This window comes from Phocoena phocoena, chromosome X (genome assembly GCF_963924675.1).
Source record: "Phocoena phocoena chromosome X, mPhoPho1.1, whole genome shotgun sequence".
NCBI classification, from domain to species: Eukaryota; Metazoa; Chordata; class Mammalia; order Artiodactyla; family Phocoenidae; genus Phocoena; species Phocoena phocoena.
The window spans coordinates 61950325-61963550 of NC_089240.1; the positions used below are offsets into that span (position 1 = coordinate 61950325).

General features: G+C 38.3%; 1 protein-coding gene across 1 annotated transcript in view; it reads right to left on the minus strand.

Annotated features, from left to right (window-relative positions):
- The window catches only part of PHKA1 (phosphorylase kinase regulatory subunit alpha 1), a 137532-nt gene that overhangs the window by 84505 nt on the left and 39801 nt on the right, over window positions 1-13226 (minus strand). Inside the window, 6 exon segments of the mRNA XM_065901003.1 lie at window positions 832-939; window positions 2241-2336; window positions 6161-6283; window positions 7620-7673; window positions 8648-8794; window positions 9752-9850. Coding sequence (XP_065757075.1) covers window positions 832-939; window positions 2241-2336; window positions 6161-6283; window positions 7620-7673; window positions 8648-8794; window positions 9752-9850 — 627 coding nt within the window.

The following is a 13226-nucleotide window of genomic DNA, read 5'->3' on the forward strand; positions in this document are numbered from 1 at the left end:
AAACTTTATGCTGTACGCTTGAAACTCAGTGATATGTCAATTACATCTCAATAAAACTGGGACAAACAAAACAAAACAAATAAAAACAGCTCCAGAAAGTAAACAGTTATACATAAACAGGTCGAAGAGTATGGCTCAGAAAGGAAAGCTAAGTCCCATCCTAGATCCTCTAGGAGCCTGGGTTATAGCTTACCTTATATAATAACTTATAATGGGGAAATAGATTTGTCAGTAAAACTGGAAAACTTTGAGAAAGGGAACCCTTCTTATGGTTCAAAATGTCACAAATAAGCTGACGTAAACTAAGAAATTCCAAAGTGCTTCATTAAGAGCTGTCTCAACAGAGTTTAATATAAGGAACATTTAAAGGGCCCCTTATCAACAAACAAACAAATAAAAAACTATGATGCTCCCAAACACTTGTCATGGTACCTAAAATTATCTTATCAGTTTATTTAATTAAAGAATGAAACATTATGTTGCTTGGAAAAGTTAGCACTTAAATCCATTATAAGTCATTACTATCCAAGCACAATTGCATTCGCAGTTACCAGACAGACACTAGGGGGCGTTTTGAAAAGGAACTATCTAGGGTCTGATCCCAGAGCAACTTCAAGTACAGTACCAAGGCAGGAACCCCTGGGCAAGCATGACAGATATGGTTGCCAGAGGGAAAGATTTTTGCCAAGGACTGGCCATGCTCTCACTCTAAGATAAGGCAGAATACAAAAGGCAAAAGATATATCCTTCAGATTTAATGAGCTACTCACAAATCTGATTGTTATGGTGACTAAAGCAGAAAAATGGAAGAGCCTTGAAGTTTCCCCTTACCTCTGCCATCAAGCTTCCTAAGATGTATAGAGACTGACCCCACATATGAGGCAGTTTGCCCATGGGGACTCGGTCCACAGTGTGAGGATTTTGATATTCTTCATCAACCTAAATAAATAAATAAAGAGATAAAGGAAAAGAATAGAAGGTTTAGGGCTTCCCTGATGGTGCAGTGGTTAAGAATCTGCCTGCCAATGCGGGGGACACAGGTTCAACACCTGGTCCAGGAAGATCTCACATGCTGCAGAGCAACTAAGCCCATGCGCCACAACTACTGAGCCTGCACTCGAGAGCCAGTGAGCCACAACTACTGAGCCCGTGTGCCGCAACTACTGAAGCTCGTGCTCCTAGAGCCTGTGCTCCACAACAAGAGAAGCCACCGCAATGAGAAGCCCACGCACCGCAACAAAGAGTGGCCCCCGCTCACCACAACTACTAGAGGAAGCCAATGCACAGCAATGAAGACCCAATGCAGCCAAAAATAAATAAATAAATCAATTAATTAAAAAAAAGAATAGAAGGTTTAAAATACTAGACAACAAAAAGCCCGAGTCTGGATTGTGATTCATACTCTATAAAACAGTCATATATGCAATGCACTGAAAAGTCAAGCACTATGACTACAGTCTAGGGCAGTGCTCCTCTAACTGTACATGGATACACCCTACCTGAGGATCTTGTCCAATGGCATATTCTTACTGAGTAGATGTGGGGAAAGGCCTGAAATCTGCATTTCTAACAAGCTCTCAGGTTATGCTGCTGATGTTGCTAGGAACTTAGTCCACTCATCCCCACCAGCATGGAATATTGCATCTCTCCCCCGGCTAATGCTCTTTTGCAATGGAGAAGAGGAACAATGGTAATTTGAACTGGCATTTTGAGAAAATGGAGACATACTTCATTTTCCAAGCCTGATCTACTCAATTAATCCCAGATAACTAGCCTCAAAGCAGAAAATATCAAATACTGAGAGTTCACACAGAACATCACTCTAGTTCGGCTTACTGATCTCTACATCATTCTCAACCTTAAAGTTTGATTTTTTTAAAAATCAATCTCTGAACAACTCATTTTATTTTTTTAAATTGAGGTTTGGCTGACATATAGAAAGGCCATACATATTTAACATATGCATCTTAATGAGTTTGAGGACAAATAAACACCCGTGAAACTACCTCTATAAGATTTGATCTTGCCCTCGTCTTGCCCAGTAACAGTGCCATAACTGAGTCTGCTTTATAAATATACTTTCAAAGGAATAAAATCATATTTTAATTGTTCTATACCTAAAGAAAGACTTTAGAACATTAAAATCAGAAGATTAAAAATTATTTGACTCAAATAAGGCAGTCCTTTTGAGGTGCTGCTCCTCTTCTCCCAGCTCCATGTTATGGCACCGTCCAGCTTACCTTGTCAGGAGGAACACTGTACAGCTCCGGCAGAAGTGGGACTCCATTTTTGCCTTTGATGAGGACTGCTTCAAGAGCCTCTCTGTATTCTTGAACCTGTAGAGAAAAGAAAAGGGGAACAAAATTCATAGAGTTCCCTTTGGGGATCTAGGGGAGGGTTGTAGCCAAAGAAGGTCCTATTGCAAAGGGGTATATTCACCTAGTGAAAGGAAAGAAAGGGAAGTAGTATTTACTAAATGCTGATGGAGGCCAGATACTATGCTAGGAGTTTTGCATACTTTTAACGCATTTAATTTTTTTTAACATCTTTATTGGAGTATAATTGCTTTACAATGTTGTGTTAGTTTCTGTTATATAACAAAGTGAATCAGCTATATGTATACATATATCCTCATATCCCCTCCCTCTTGCGTGTCCCTCCCACCCTCCCTATCACACCCCTCTAGGTGGTCACAAAGCACTGAGCTGATCTCCCTGTGCTATGTGGCTGCCTCCCACTAGCTATCTAGTTTACATTTGGTAGTGTATATATGTCAATGCCACTCTCTCACTTCATCCCAGCTTACCCTTCCCCCTCCCCATGTCCTCAAGTCCATTCTCTACATCTGCATCTTTATTCCTGTTCTGCTGATGAATAAATTTAATTTTAATAACCATCCAGGTGTCTGTAATTAAAGCCTTTTTACAGGGAAATTAAGGCTCAAGGAGGTTATGAGCTTCTGAAAGATCATACAGCGAGTGCAAGGATGAGCCCAGATTTGAGTCCAAGTCAGCCTGCCTCCACGTACATGCTTCTACCCACTGTGTACTACACTGAGTACAGCTTCTTGACTTTACACGTAATTGCTTTTAAAACTGTATTTTCCCTGTCAAATTAAGTTTCTATTATGATCAAGTTTACATTTTTTTGCTTAACAATTTGCTGTAGATTAGTAATAAATAAAAAGCAAACAAAACCCCACTATAATTTATGGTGGAAAAACTATATAGTCAGTTCTGCTATGATAGTTGTTTTGAAAACACAAATTTGTTCCAATGCATTTGATATATTACAGAACAATTTGAGCATAACATGAATTTCACATCTGCTTATGCACAATTTCAACCTGAGAAGGCACTCAGCTGAACTGAGTCGTGTAAGAATACACAACACACACAGATGCACACACCTCAGAACCATGAACCACAACCCATCCACATGTGGTGTTACAACTTTCCATCCAATTTCAGATAACTCTCCTACCACTCCCGAGCTGCTCCCTTCTCATGGCCGACTTGGCTGCATGGCTCTGTGCCTTCCCTTCTATTTAATTTCCCCTTCTATTCCCTCCTTGCCCTATTTTTTAAATTTTTCCTCTCTGTTTGATATTCTTTTTTTTTCTTTTCTCTTATGCTATCTCTCTTTTCCTCTCTTCCTCTGGCATGTAGGGTGGTGTGCACGGGAGCCCTGCAAGTGAGGTGGTAGGAACATGGTTGCACATATCCACAAGAAAACTTCAGGTGTTTTTCAAGGTACAAGTGCCGTATCTTTGTGGTATTTATATATTTCTTAACCATTTAACATGTATAAGGCTGTGGTACTGTTTTTTTTCAATTATGAGAAAACCAAACACTAATATAAAATTATATTTGAAGTATAAAAGTTAATCCGAATTTTTAACCATGATATTAAATTTTAATACACATTTTAATAGCAGCATATTTTATACACATGATCTCTAATTTAACATTTCATTCTTGTTGAACATTTAAATTACCACCAGACTTAATTTGTATGAATGTAACAGTGATGAGCAGCGTTGTATCTAAATGTATGCCGCCCTTGAAATAATTTTCTCAGAATACAATTTTTGAAAGAGTAATGAATGAATGTGTTAAAGCCATTAATGCCTATCTGTGGTACTGTTTTTATTAGGTTCCTATCATTTTGTATGTATTTCTGACAAACTTTTTAAGTGTTTTCCCCAACCACATTTTCCCATAAGCCCTATAGTTTTTACTTCTCAAATATGCAGAGCATGGTGATTTTTAGGGAACACCTATGTGTCTCATTATAGCCAAATTGACTGTACCATGCACTTATCATATGTCTTCATCTGTGAAAGTCAAAGAATTTTAGGGCTATCCACTTCTTCAATGAAGAAAGAAAAACTATTCTCATCATATGTACAGGCATACCTTGTTTTATTGCACTTTGCTTTATTGTGCTTCACAGATACTGCTTTTTGTTTGTTTTACAAATTGAAGGTTTGCAGCAACCCTGTGTTGAGCAAGTCTACTGGCATCATTGTTCCAACAGCATTTGCTCATTTTGTGTCTCTGTGTCACATTTCTAGGAATTCTGGAAGTATTTCAAAGCATGTACCAGCAAAAAGATTATGACCCATGGAAGGCTCAGATGATGGTTAGCATTTTTCAGCAATAAAATATTTTTAACTAAGGTATGTACATTGTTTTTTTAGACATACTGCTATTGCACACTTAACAGAATGTAGTGTAAACATAACTTTTATATGCACTGGGAAACCAAAAAATTTCATATGACTTGCTTTATTGAGATATTTGTAATATTTGTGCTGCTCTGGAACTGAACCTGCATACCTCTGAGGTATGCCTTTACAGAGAAACTGAAGAAGTCAATGACAGTACTTGGACTACTCAGTGGTCAGCAGCAAAGCCAGGAAAAAAGAAGAATAAAAAAGAATCCAGGCCTTCCAGCTCCTTTTTTCCCCTGAGAGTTCAAAACACCTGAATATGCTTTGTACTTAGTTGGCACATTTAATAAATAAATCTTTCTTTGAGCAAGCACAGTTTTTGAGAAACAATTCTGTGGAATTTGAGAAGGACTGAGAAAAATGGTAGAATCAAAATAGGGTGGTCAAGGGACTTCCCTGGTGGTCCAGTGGGTAAGACTCTGTGCTCCCCATGCAGAGGCCCCAGGTTCGATCTCTGGTCGGGGAACTAGATCCCACATGCATGATCCAACCAAGAATCTGCATGCCGAAGCCCACATGCCGCAACTAAGAAGCCCGCATGCCACCAACTAAACATGCCACAATGAAGATCCTGCGTGCCATAACTAAGACCCAGAGCAGCCAAAATGAATAAATAAATAAATAATAAATATTTTTTAAAAGTTTGGTTTAAAAAAATAGGGTGCTCAAAATAGGGCAGGTATCTCTATTATCGCTTATCTTACTTCTTGCTCAAATAAGGATACTCTATATAAAGCTTAGAGTAAAACAGCACTTTGTGCCCCTGAAACTTTGGTGTACCCCTATTATTTAAACTCATATTGGCAGTTACAGATTACTACTGGCCAAAGTATTCAAATTACACAAAACTGTATTTATGTAGCCAAGTATAAACGACTTCCAAATGTGTTGGATTTATGTCCAAGTTTAGAACATAGCCAATTTGCAGAATGCCTGACATTAAACTAACTTGATTAAATTGTCCAGTCTCACTGTTTTCCAACAATGGTTTCTAAACTGCTTTATTCATGTAGCTCAAAAAGCAATGATGACTGTATTTTGGGGGGTGAGGACAGGGTATAAGTGGGTGGTTGTTTTGTTTTTTGTTTGTTTTTGCTAAAGTCAGAATATCATTTCCAAGATTTATTAAAAAAAAAAGACATACAAAGTCAGGAGGTAAATTCAAGTACCTCTGATGATTAAGGCAAGTATACAGGACTTGCTATTCTGCTTTCTATATTTATTAAAAGTCAAGTCTGAGTGATAGCAATATCCAGGTCTTCTAACTCTTTAACATGTACCCTCAACTACTAGTCTCTAGAAGATAACTCTGTCTCCTCCCTATTAGGGAAGACTTCCATTTGGACACAGGGTCAGCACAGTCATTAACTGAAAGAGGAAGACATAATAACAATCTGCTAAAAAGCTCTTTCCCCAGTGCATTACCTGTTCTGCATTCCCACTAAATACCCCATCAAGGATAAAGTATGTCCAGAACAATGGCCATTCACACTCAATGTTTTCAAATAACTTCAGCTCAGCTGGTTCATAGTACAGACGATTGGGATCCTGGTAAAAACACAATAAACAAAGTCTGTCTTATCACTCCAAGGTCAGACTATATCTTTAGTTCAGAGGTATTACAACACAGCCTTTCACCACTGATAGTTTGTTTCAGAGAAGGCAGAGCACATACACACTCCCCTCCTTTAGCAAGTACTTTTGTCATGTGATTCTAACTAGCAGAACTGGTATAATAATGATACTACAGGCAGGTGTATGAGGAAGTGAGACTAATTTGTAATAAGCCTGAGTTTGGTTTTGTACTTGTTAAGTTTGAGGTAGCAGCAGAACATACAAATAGAAATGTTCAGAAGGACAGCGAGAGATGAGGGTTTGGGAATCATCCTTATAGAGGTGACACACGAATCACAAATTATGGATGTAGTACCTATATATAATGAACAAGCAGCCTAAGAACAGAATCTTGGTAAACGCTGAATTTGGTGAGGGAGGACAGAAAGAGGAGAAAAATTAAGATGGTGTAGAGTTGTGGAAGTTAAAATAGGAAAAGAATTTCAAGAAAATGTAGGGGTAGGTAATAGTGATGTACTACAGAGAAGTCAAGGAGAATAAGGACTGAGAAAAGGCTACTGGATTGCTTACTTAGGAGATCATGATGATATTTCAGAGCACAATTTTAATAGATTGGTAGGGGCAGAGGTCAAAAGGCTTAAAGAATAAAATGGAAGACAGGAAGTAAACCAGAAGAGTTTGAGCTCGGTAATTTAAAAAAATATATAATGGCTCTCAACCAGCAAACCTGAGCCTTAAACTATATTTACATTGTCAATGAAAGTGGTTACCAACCATTCATTCCCTTTTAATAATACTAAATTTTCTCCATTGATATTTCCAAGGAGAACTTTTGACAAGTGGAACAAAAGGAAGTTAACTTTTCAAGATCAAGTACTGTTTGGAACTAACCAACTGCAAAAGGTGGAAGGGATCCAAAAGGATCTACTGACAGAAAGATTTTTCCCTTTGTAATAATTAAATATTTGGGGGGGAATATTTTGAGACTATGTAAATAATCTGTTTCTGCCGAAATTTTCATCCACTGACTTAAGCATCCATCAGTAGCTCTTTCCTGAAACTAACCAACTTCAAGAGGTGGAAGGACTACACCTTCCTCTATTTTATTTAATCCAGAAGGGCTCACAAGCAAAACCTGGCAACTAATCCTAACAAAGGTAGCAAACATCAGTTATTGTTATCCTATTTAGTGATTATTTGAAGTACCATTAATGAGGTAAGTATTTTCTCTGAATGAGGTATTTTCTCTGAATGAGGCTGCAGTAGTGACCATCCTACCTTGGACTCATTTTGGGGAAAACAAACCTACCTCTTTAGGAGTTTTATATCCATCTCGTAGAAAGCGACAGCAACCATAACGACCCTGGGAATGCAGAGGAAACAAGCCAGAAGAATGAACATTGGTACAGCAATATAATTAATCAGAAATGTATCCTTTGCAACAGCTACATGTGCCAACCTATCATCAATAGAGACATGATACTTAAAAATAATTTTAAAAAACCCTGATATCAGTCCAGCAGCAGAAAGTGATTTCAGCAATGTGATTTCAAGCGAGGGCTAAGTTGCAGGCTCTTCCCTAAAGCAGTGTTTTTATTTTATCTTCTCCATGGCTGTCCACCATAGGATAAGTCTGTGACAGCCCAATTACTAATCTATGCGGTCCTGCTCACACAATTCATAAGAGACCACAGTTTTTTTAAAAAAGAAAACACAGTTTAAAAATTTTGAGATAATCTGAGACTTACAGAAGAGTTCCCAAAACAGTACAGAGTCCCTGTATATCCTTCAACCACTGTCCCCTAATATTAACATCTTAAATAACCACAGAAAATTTACCAAAACCAAAAAATTAACCTTGGTACAACACTATTAACCAAAGTATAGAACTTATTTGGATTTCATCAGTTTTTCCACTGATGCTTTTTTCTGTTCCAGTATCCAATTTAGGATACCACTGCATTTAGCTGGCATGTCTCCTTAGTCTCTTCTAATCTGTGATGGTTCCTCAGTCCTTCCCTGTTTTTCATCATCTTGACATTTTTGCAGAGTGTCTGTCAGTTACTTTGTAGAATGCCTCTCGATTTGGTTTTGTCTGATGTTTTCTCATGATTAGACTGAGGTACCGCATTCCTGGGAAGGACATCACGGAGGTGTTGTGCGCTTCTCAGTGCACCGTATCAGGGCGTACATGATGTCAGTACATCTTATTACTGGTGATGTTAACCCTGATCACTTGGTTAAATCACCAACATAGGTCATATTCAAGACTCACAAAGATACTAATTTAGCCTTAAAATTAGAGCTTAAAGGAAAGAAAGGCACATATGGACATACCTGAAGCTTAGTGATGATTTCCTGTTTTGTGAGCTCCACCAACTGATTATCCTCTACTGCAAAGGCTGGGAAGGAAATAACTGAAAGTAGACTAGCATCAACCTCTTTGGATGTTGAAGCCCGGGGGAGTATCGAATTAAGGATAGACTAAAAGAAAGAAAGTCAAAGGTGGCACATTAGTAAATAACTCAGCATTATAAAGTTATTAGCTTTAGTTTCAAAAGATGTATGTTGAAGAGGATCATTCAGTTGAAAATCTAAAAATGATTTAATAGTGAAAGCTTAGAAGACTACTTCTATAAATCATCCCTTGTCTTAATCCTGCTCTCAGTGCCTCCTAATCCTGATTCTTAAGCAGCTGCTAATGGATAAAGAATACTCTAACATCATTATCCCACCCATAATGCTGTTGCTCCATTAGCAACTATCTAAGCATAAAGATAAAATGTAGCTGCTGGGAAGCAAGATGTGGAAGGCTTAGCTCCTATATCCCTGAAATTTATCTTTTCCATGGAAAATTTTGCATTTTTAAAATTAGAAGGTGAGACTGTATTCACTAGAACACCATGGGTATCTAAACAAGGTTTGAAGAAGACAAGAAAGGCCATCTTGTCAATGACAAGAACCTTACTCTTTCAATACAGAGAGTAATCCTAAACAAAACTGAAGATATGCATTTACCACTTAAACAGTCTAATCTCCAAACATCTAACCCGAGGGCCAACCAGGGACAAGAGAAAGTTTCAGAGCCACTATCAAGAAGAACACTCAAAATCGATCACCTCTTGTTCTCTTGGGATATTTAGAAAAGGAGATACTCAGGAGCAGAGCCCATATACCCTTGATACGATAATAGTGGAGAATTCCATATACTGTGATAGGATCACTTTATAACCTTGGGTGAGAGAACAGCACTATGATCTCTGTTATAGCTCATGCTGTATCAGGTTTATCTCTATAGGATGCTTGATAAGACATTTTTGGTACATGGTAGTAAATCAGATTATGTACTCTCATTCAGTTCTGCTTATTCTAAAGCTCATGCTAAATTTGAGTCTGAGTAAAAATACATTTTTTCTATAACGTTGTCCATTATTCTCTTACCTGGCAGTGTTGCACTTCATCAGCTAGGACATGGATAACTGACTGGGGACCACCTTTCACACCAAACAGGTCCAGTTCATCTAATGCCTCCAGGGCTGCCTTTGAGGAACAAAGAAGGAAAGTACAACTTCAGCATTATAAATGCGTATATTTCTTCTCCCTCTACCCCGGTATCATATCAATGAACATGATATCATTTTAAATACGTTCAGCAGAACAGAAAATACAATAACATTCTTTATTCCGCCTCTGAGGGTTTTTCTGGTCTCCCATATTGTCCCAGAGACACTTGAGATGGAGGCTGCATTCATACTTTCATGATTAAAAACCCTCAACAAATTTGGTATAGAAGGAACATACCTCAACATAATAAAGGCCATATACAACAAACCCACAGCTAACATTCTACTCAGTGGTGAAAAATTGAAAGTTTTCCTGCAAGATTAAAGCAAGACAAGGGTGCTCACTCTCACCACTCTTATTCAACGTAGTACTGGAAGTCCTAGCTAAAGCAATTGGGAAAGACAAAGAAATAAAAGGCATCCAAATCAGAAATGAAGAAGTAAAATTGTCATTATTTGAAGATGATATGATCTCATATATAGAAAACCCTAAAGACTCAACCAAAAAACTGTTGGAACTAATCAACAAATTCAGTAAAGTTACAGGATATAAAATCGACATACAGAAATCAGTTGTGTTTTCTGTACACTAACAACAAAACATCTAAAAAAGAAATAAAGAAAACTATCCCATTCACAACAGCATCAAAAGCAATAAAATACTTAAGAATAAATTTAACCAAAGAGGTGAAAGATCTGTACAATGAACACTACAATACTTTGATGACAGGAATTTAAGACAAAAACAAATGGAAATATAGCCCCATGCTCATGGATCAGAAGAATTAATATTGTTAAAATGTCTACACTACCCAAAGTCATCTATAGATACAACGCAATCCGTATAAAAATTCCAATGGCATTTTTCACAGAAATAAAAAAAATCCTAAAATTTGTATGGAATCACAAAAGACCCTAAATAGACAAAGCTATTGAGAAAGAAAAATAAAGCTGAAGGCATCACACTTCCTGATTTCAAACTATACTACAAAGGTATAGTAATTAAAATAGTATGATACAGGCATAAAAGTAGACACATAGACCAATGAAACAGAATAGAGAGCCCAGAAATAAACCCCTGCATTTACAGTCAATTAATATTTGATAAAGGAGCCAGGAACACTCAATGGGAAAATGATAGCGTCTCTTCAACATTTTTGGGAAAACTGGATAATCACATACAGAACAATAAAATTGGACCCCTATCTTACACCACACACAAAAATTAACTCAAGATGGATTAAACATTAAGACTGGATATCACAAAACTCTTCTTTCACATTGGTCTTGAGAATGATTTTTTAGATGACACCAAAGGTATAAGCACAAAAGCAAAAATCTATAAGGGGGACTACATCAAACTAAAAAGTTTCTGCGTATAGAGAAGGGACTTGAGGACACGGGGAGGGGGAAGGGTAAGCTGGGACGAAATGAGAGAGTGGCATGGACTTATATATACTACCAAATGTAAAACAGACAGCTAGTGGGAAGCAGCCGCATAACACAGGGAGATCAGCTCAGTGCTTTGTGACCACCTAGAGGGGTGGGATAGGGAGGGTGGGAGGGAGGGAGATGCAAGAGGGAAGGGATATGGCAACATATGTATATGTATAACTGATTCACTTTGTTATAAAGCAGAAACTAACACACCATTGTAAAGCAATTATACTCCAATAAAGATGTTTATAAATAAATAAATAAATAGAAAGCTTCTACACAATAAAAGAAATAATCAAAAAGATGAAAAAGCAACCTAGAGAATGGGAGAAAATATTTGCAAACCACATATATAATGAGAAGTTTATATCCCAAATATATAAAGAACATACACAATTAATAATTCAATTAAAAAATGGACAAAGGAAATGAATAGACATTTTTTACAAAGAGAACATACAAATGGCCAACAGGTACATGAAAAGATGCTCAAAATCACTAATCAACAGGGAAATGCAAGTCAAAACCACAATGCAATATCTCCGCACATCTGTCAGAATGGTTATCATAAAAAAGATAAGTATGGGTGAGGACATGGATAAAAGCAAACCTTGCACACTGCTGGGGGGAATGCAAGTTGGTTCAGCCACTATGGAAAATAATAAGTATGGAGGTTACTCAAAAAATTAAATTCGAACAACCATATGATCCAGCAATTTCACTTCTGGGTATATATCCAAAGGAAATAAAAACAGGATATCAAAGAAATATATGCACTCCTATGTTTACTGCAGCATCATTCACAATGTACGGAAACAATCTAAGTGTCTGTCAACAGATGAATGGATAAAGAAGATGTGGGGTATGTGTTTGCATACCTGCATCTGTGTGTGTATGTATGTGTGCGTGTGTGTGTGTGTTTGTATGTGTGTATAATGGAATATCATTCAGCCATAAGAAACAAGGAGGAGACTGGTTCAAGATGGTAGAGTAGAAGGACGTGCACTCACTCCCTCTTGTGAGAGCACCAGAATCACAACTAACTGCTGAACAATCATCGACAGGAAGACACTGGAACTCACCAAGAAAGATACCCCACATCCAAAGACAAAGGAGAAGCCACAGTGAGATGGTAGGAGGGGTGCAATCACAATAAAATCAAATCCCATAATTGCTGGGTGGGTGACTCACAAACTGGAGAACACTTATACCACAGAAGTCCACCCACTGGAGTGAAGGTTCTGAGCCCCATGTCAGGTTTCCCAACAGGAGGAGGGATTCCTAGAGAATCAGACTTTGAAGGCTAGTGGGATTTGATTGCAAGACTTTGACAGAACTGGAGGAAATAGAGACTCCACTCTTGGAGGGCACACACAAAGTAGTGTGCGTATTAGAACCCAGGGGAAGGAGCAGTGACCCCATAGGAGACTGAACCAGACATACCTGCTAGTGTTGGAAGGCCTCCTGCAGAGGCGGGAGCGGGGGTGGGGGGCTGTGGCTCACTCCGGGGAGGACACTGGCAGCAGAAGTTCTGGGAAGTACTCCTTGGCATGAGCCCTCCCAGAGTCGGCCATTAGCCCGACCAAAAAGCCAGGTAGGCTCCAGTGTTGGGTCGCCTCAGGCCAAACAACATACAGGGAGGGAACATAGCATCACCCATCAGCAGAAAAGCGGATTAAAGTTTTACTGAGCTCTGCCCTCCAGAGCAACACCCAGCTCTACCAATCACCAGTCTCTCCAATCAGGAAGCTTGCACAAGCCTCTTAGATCGCCTCATCCACCAGAGGGCAGACAGCAGAAGCGAGAAGAACTATAATCCTGCAGCCTGTGGAACAAAAACCACATTCACAGAAAGACAGACAAAATGAAAAGGCAGAGGATTTTGTACCAGATGAAGGAACAAAATAACACCCCAG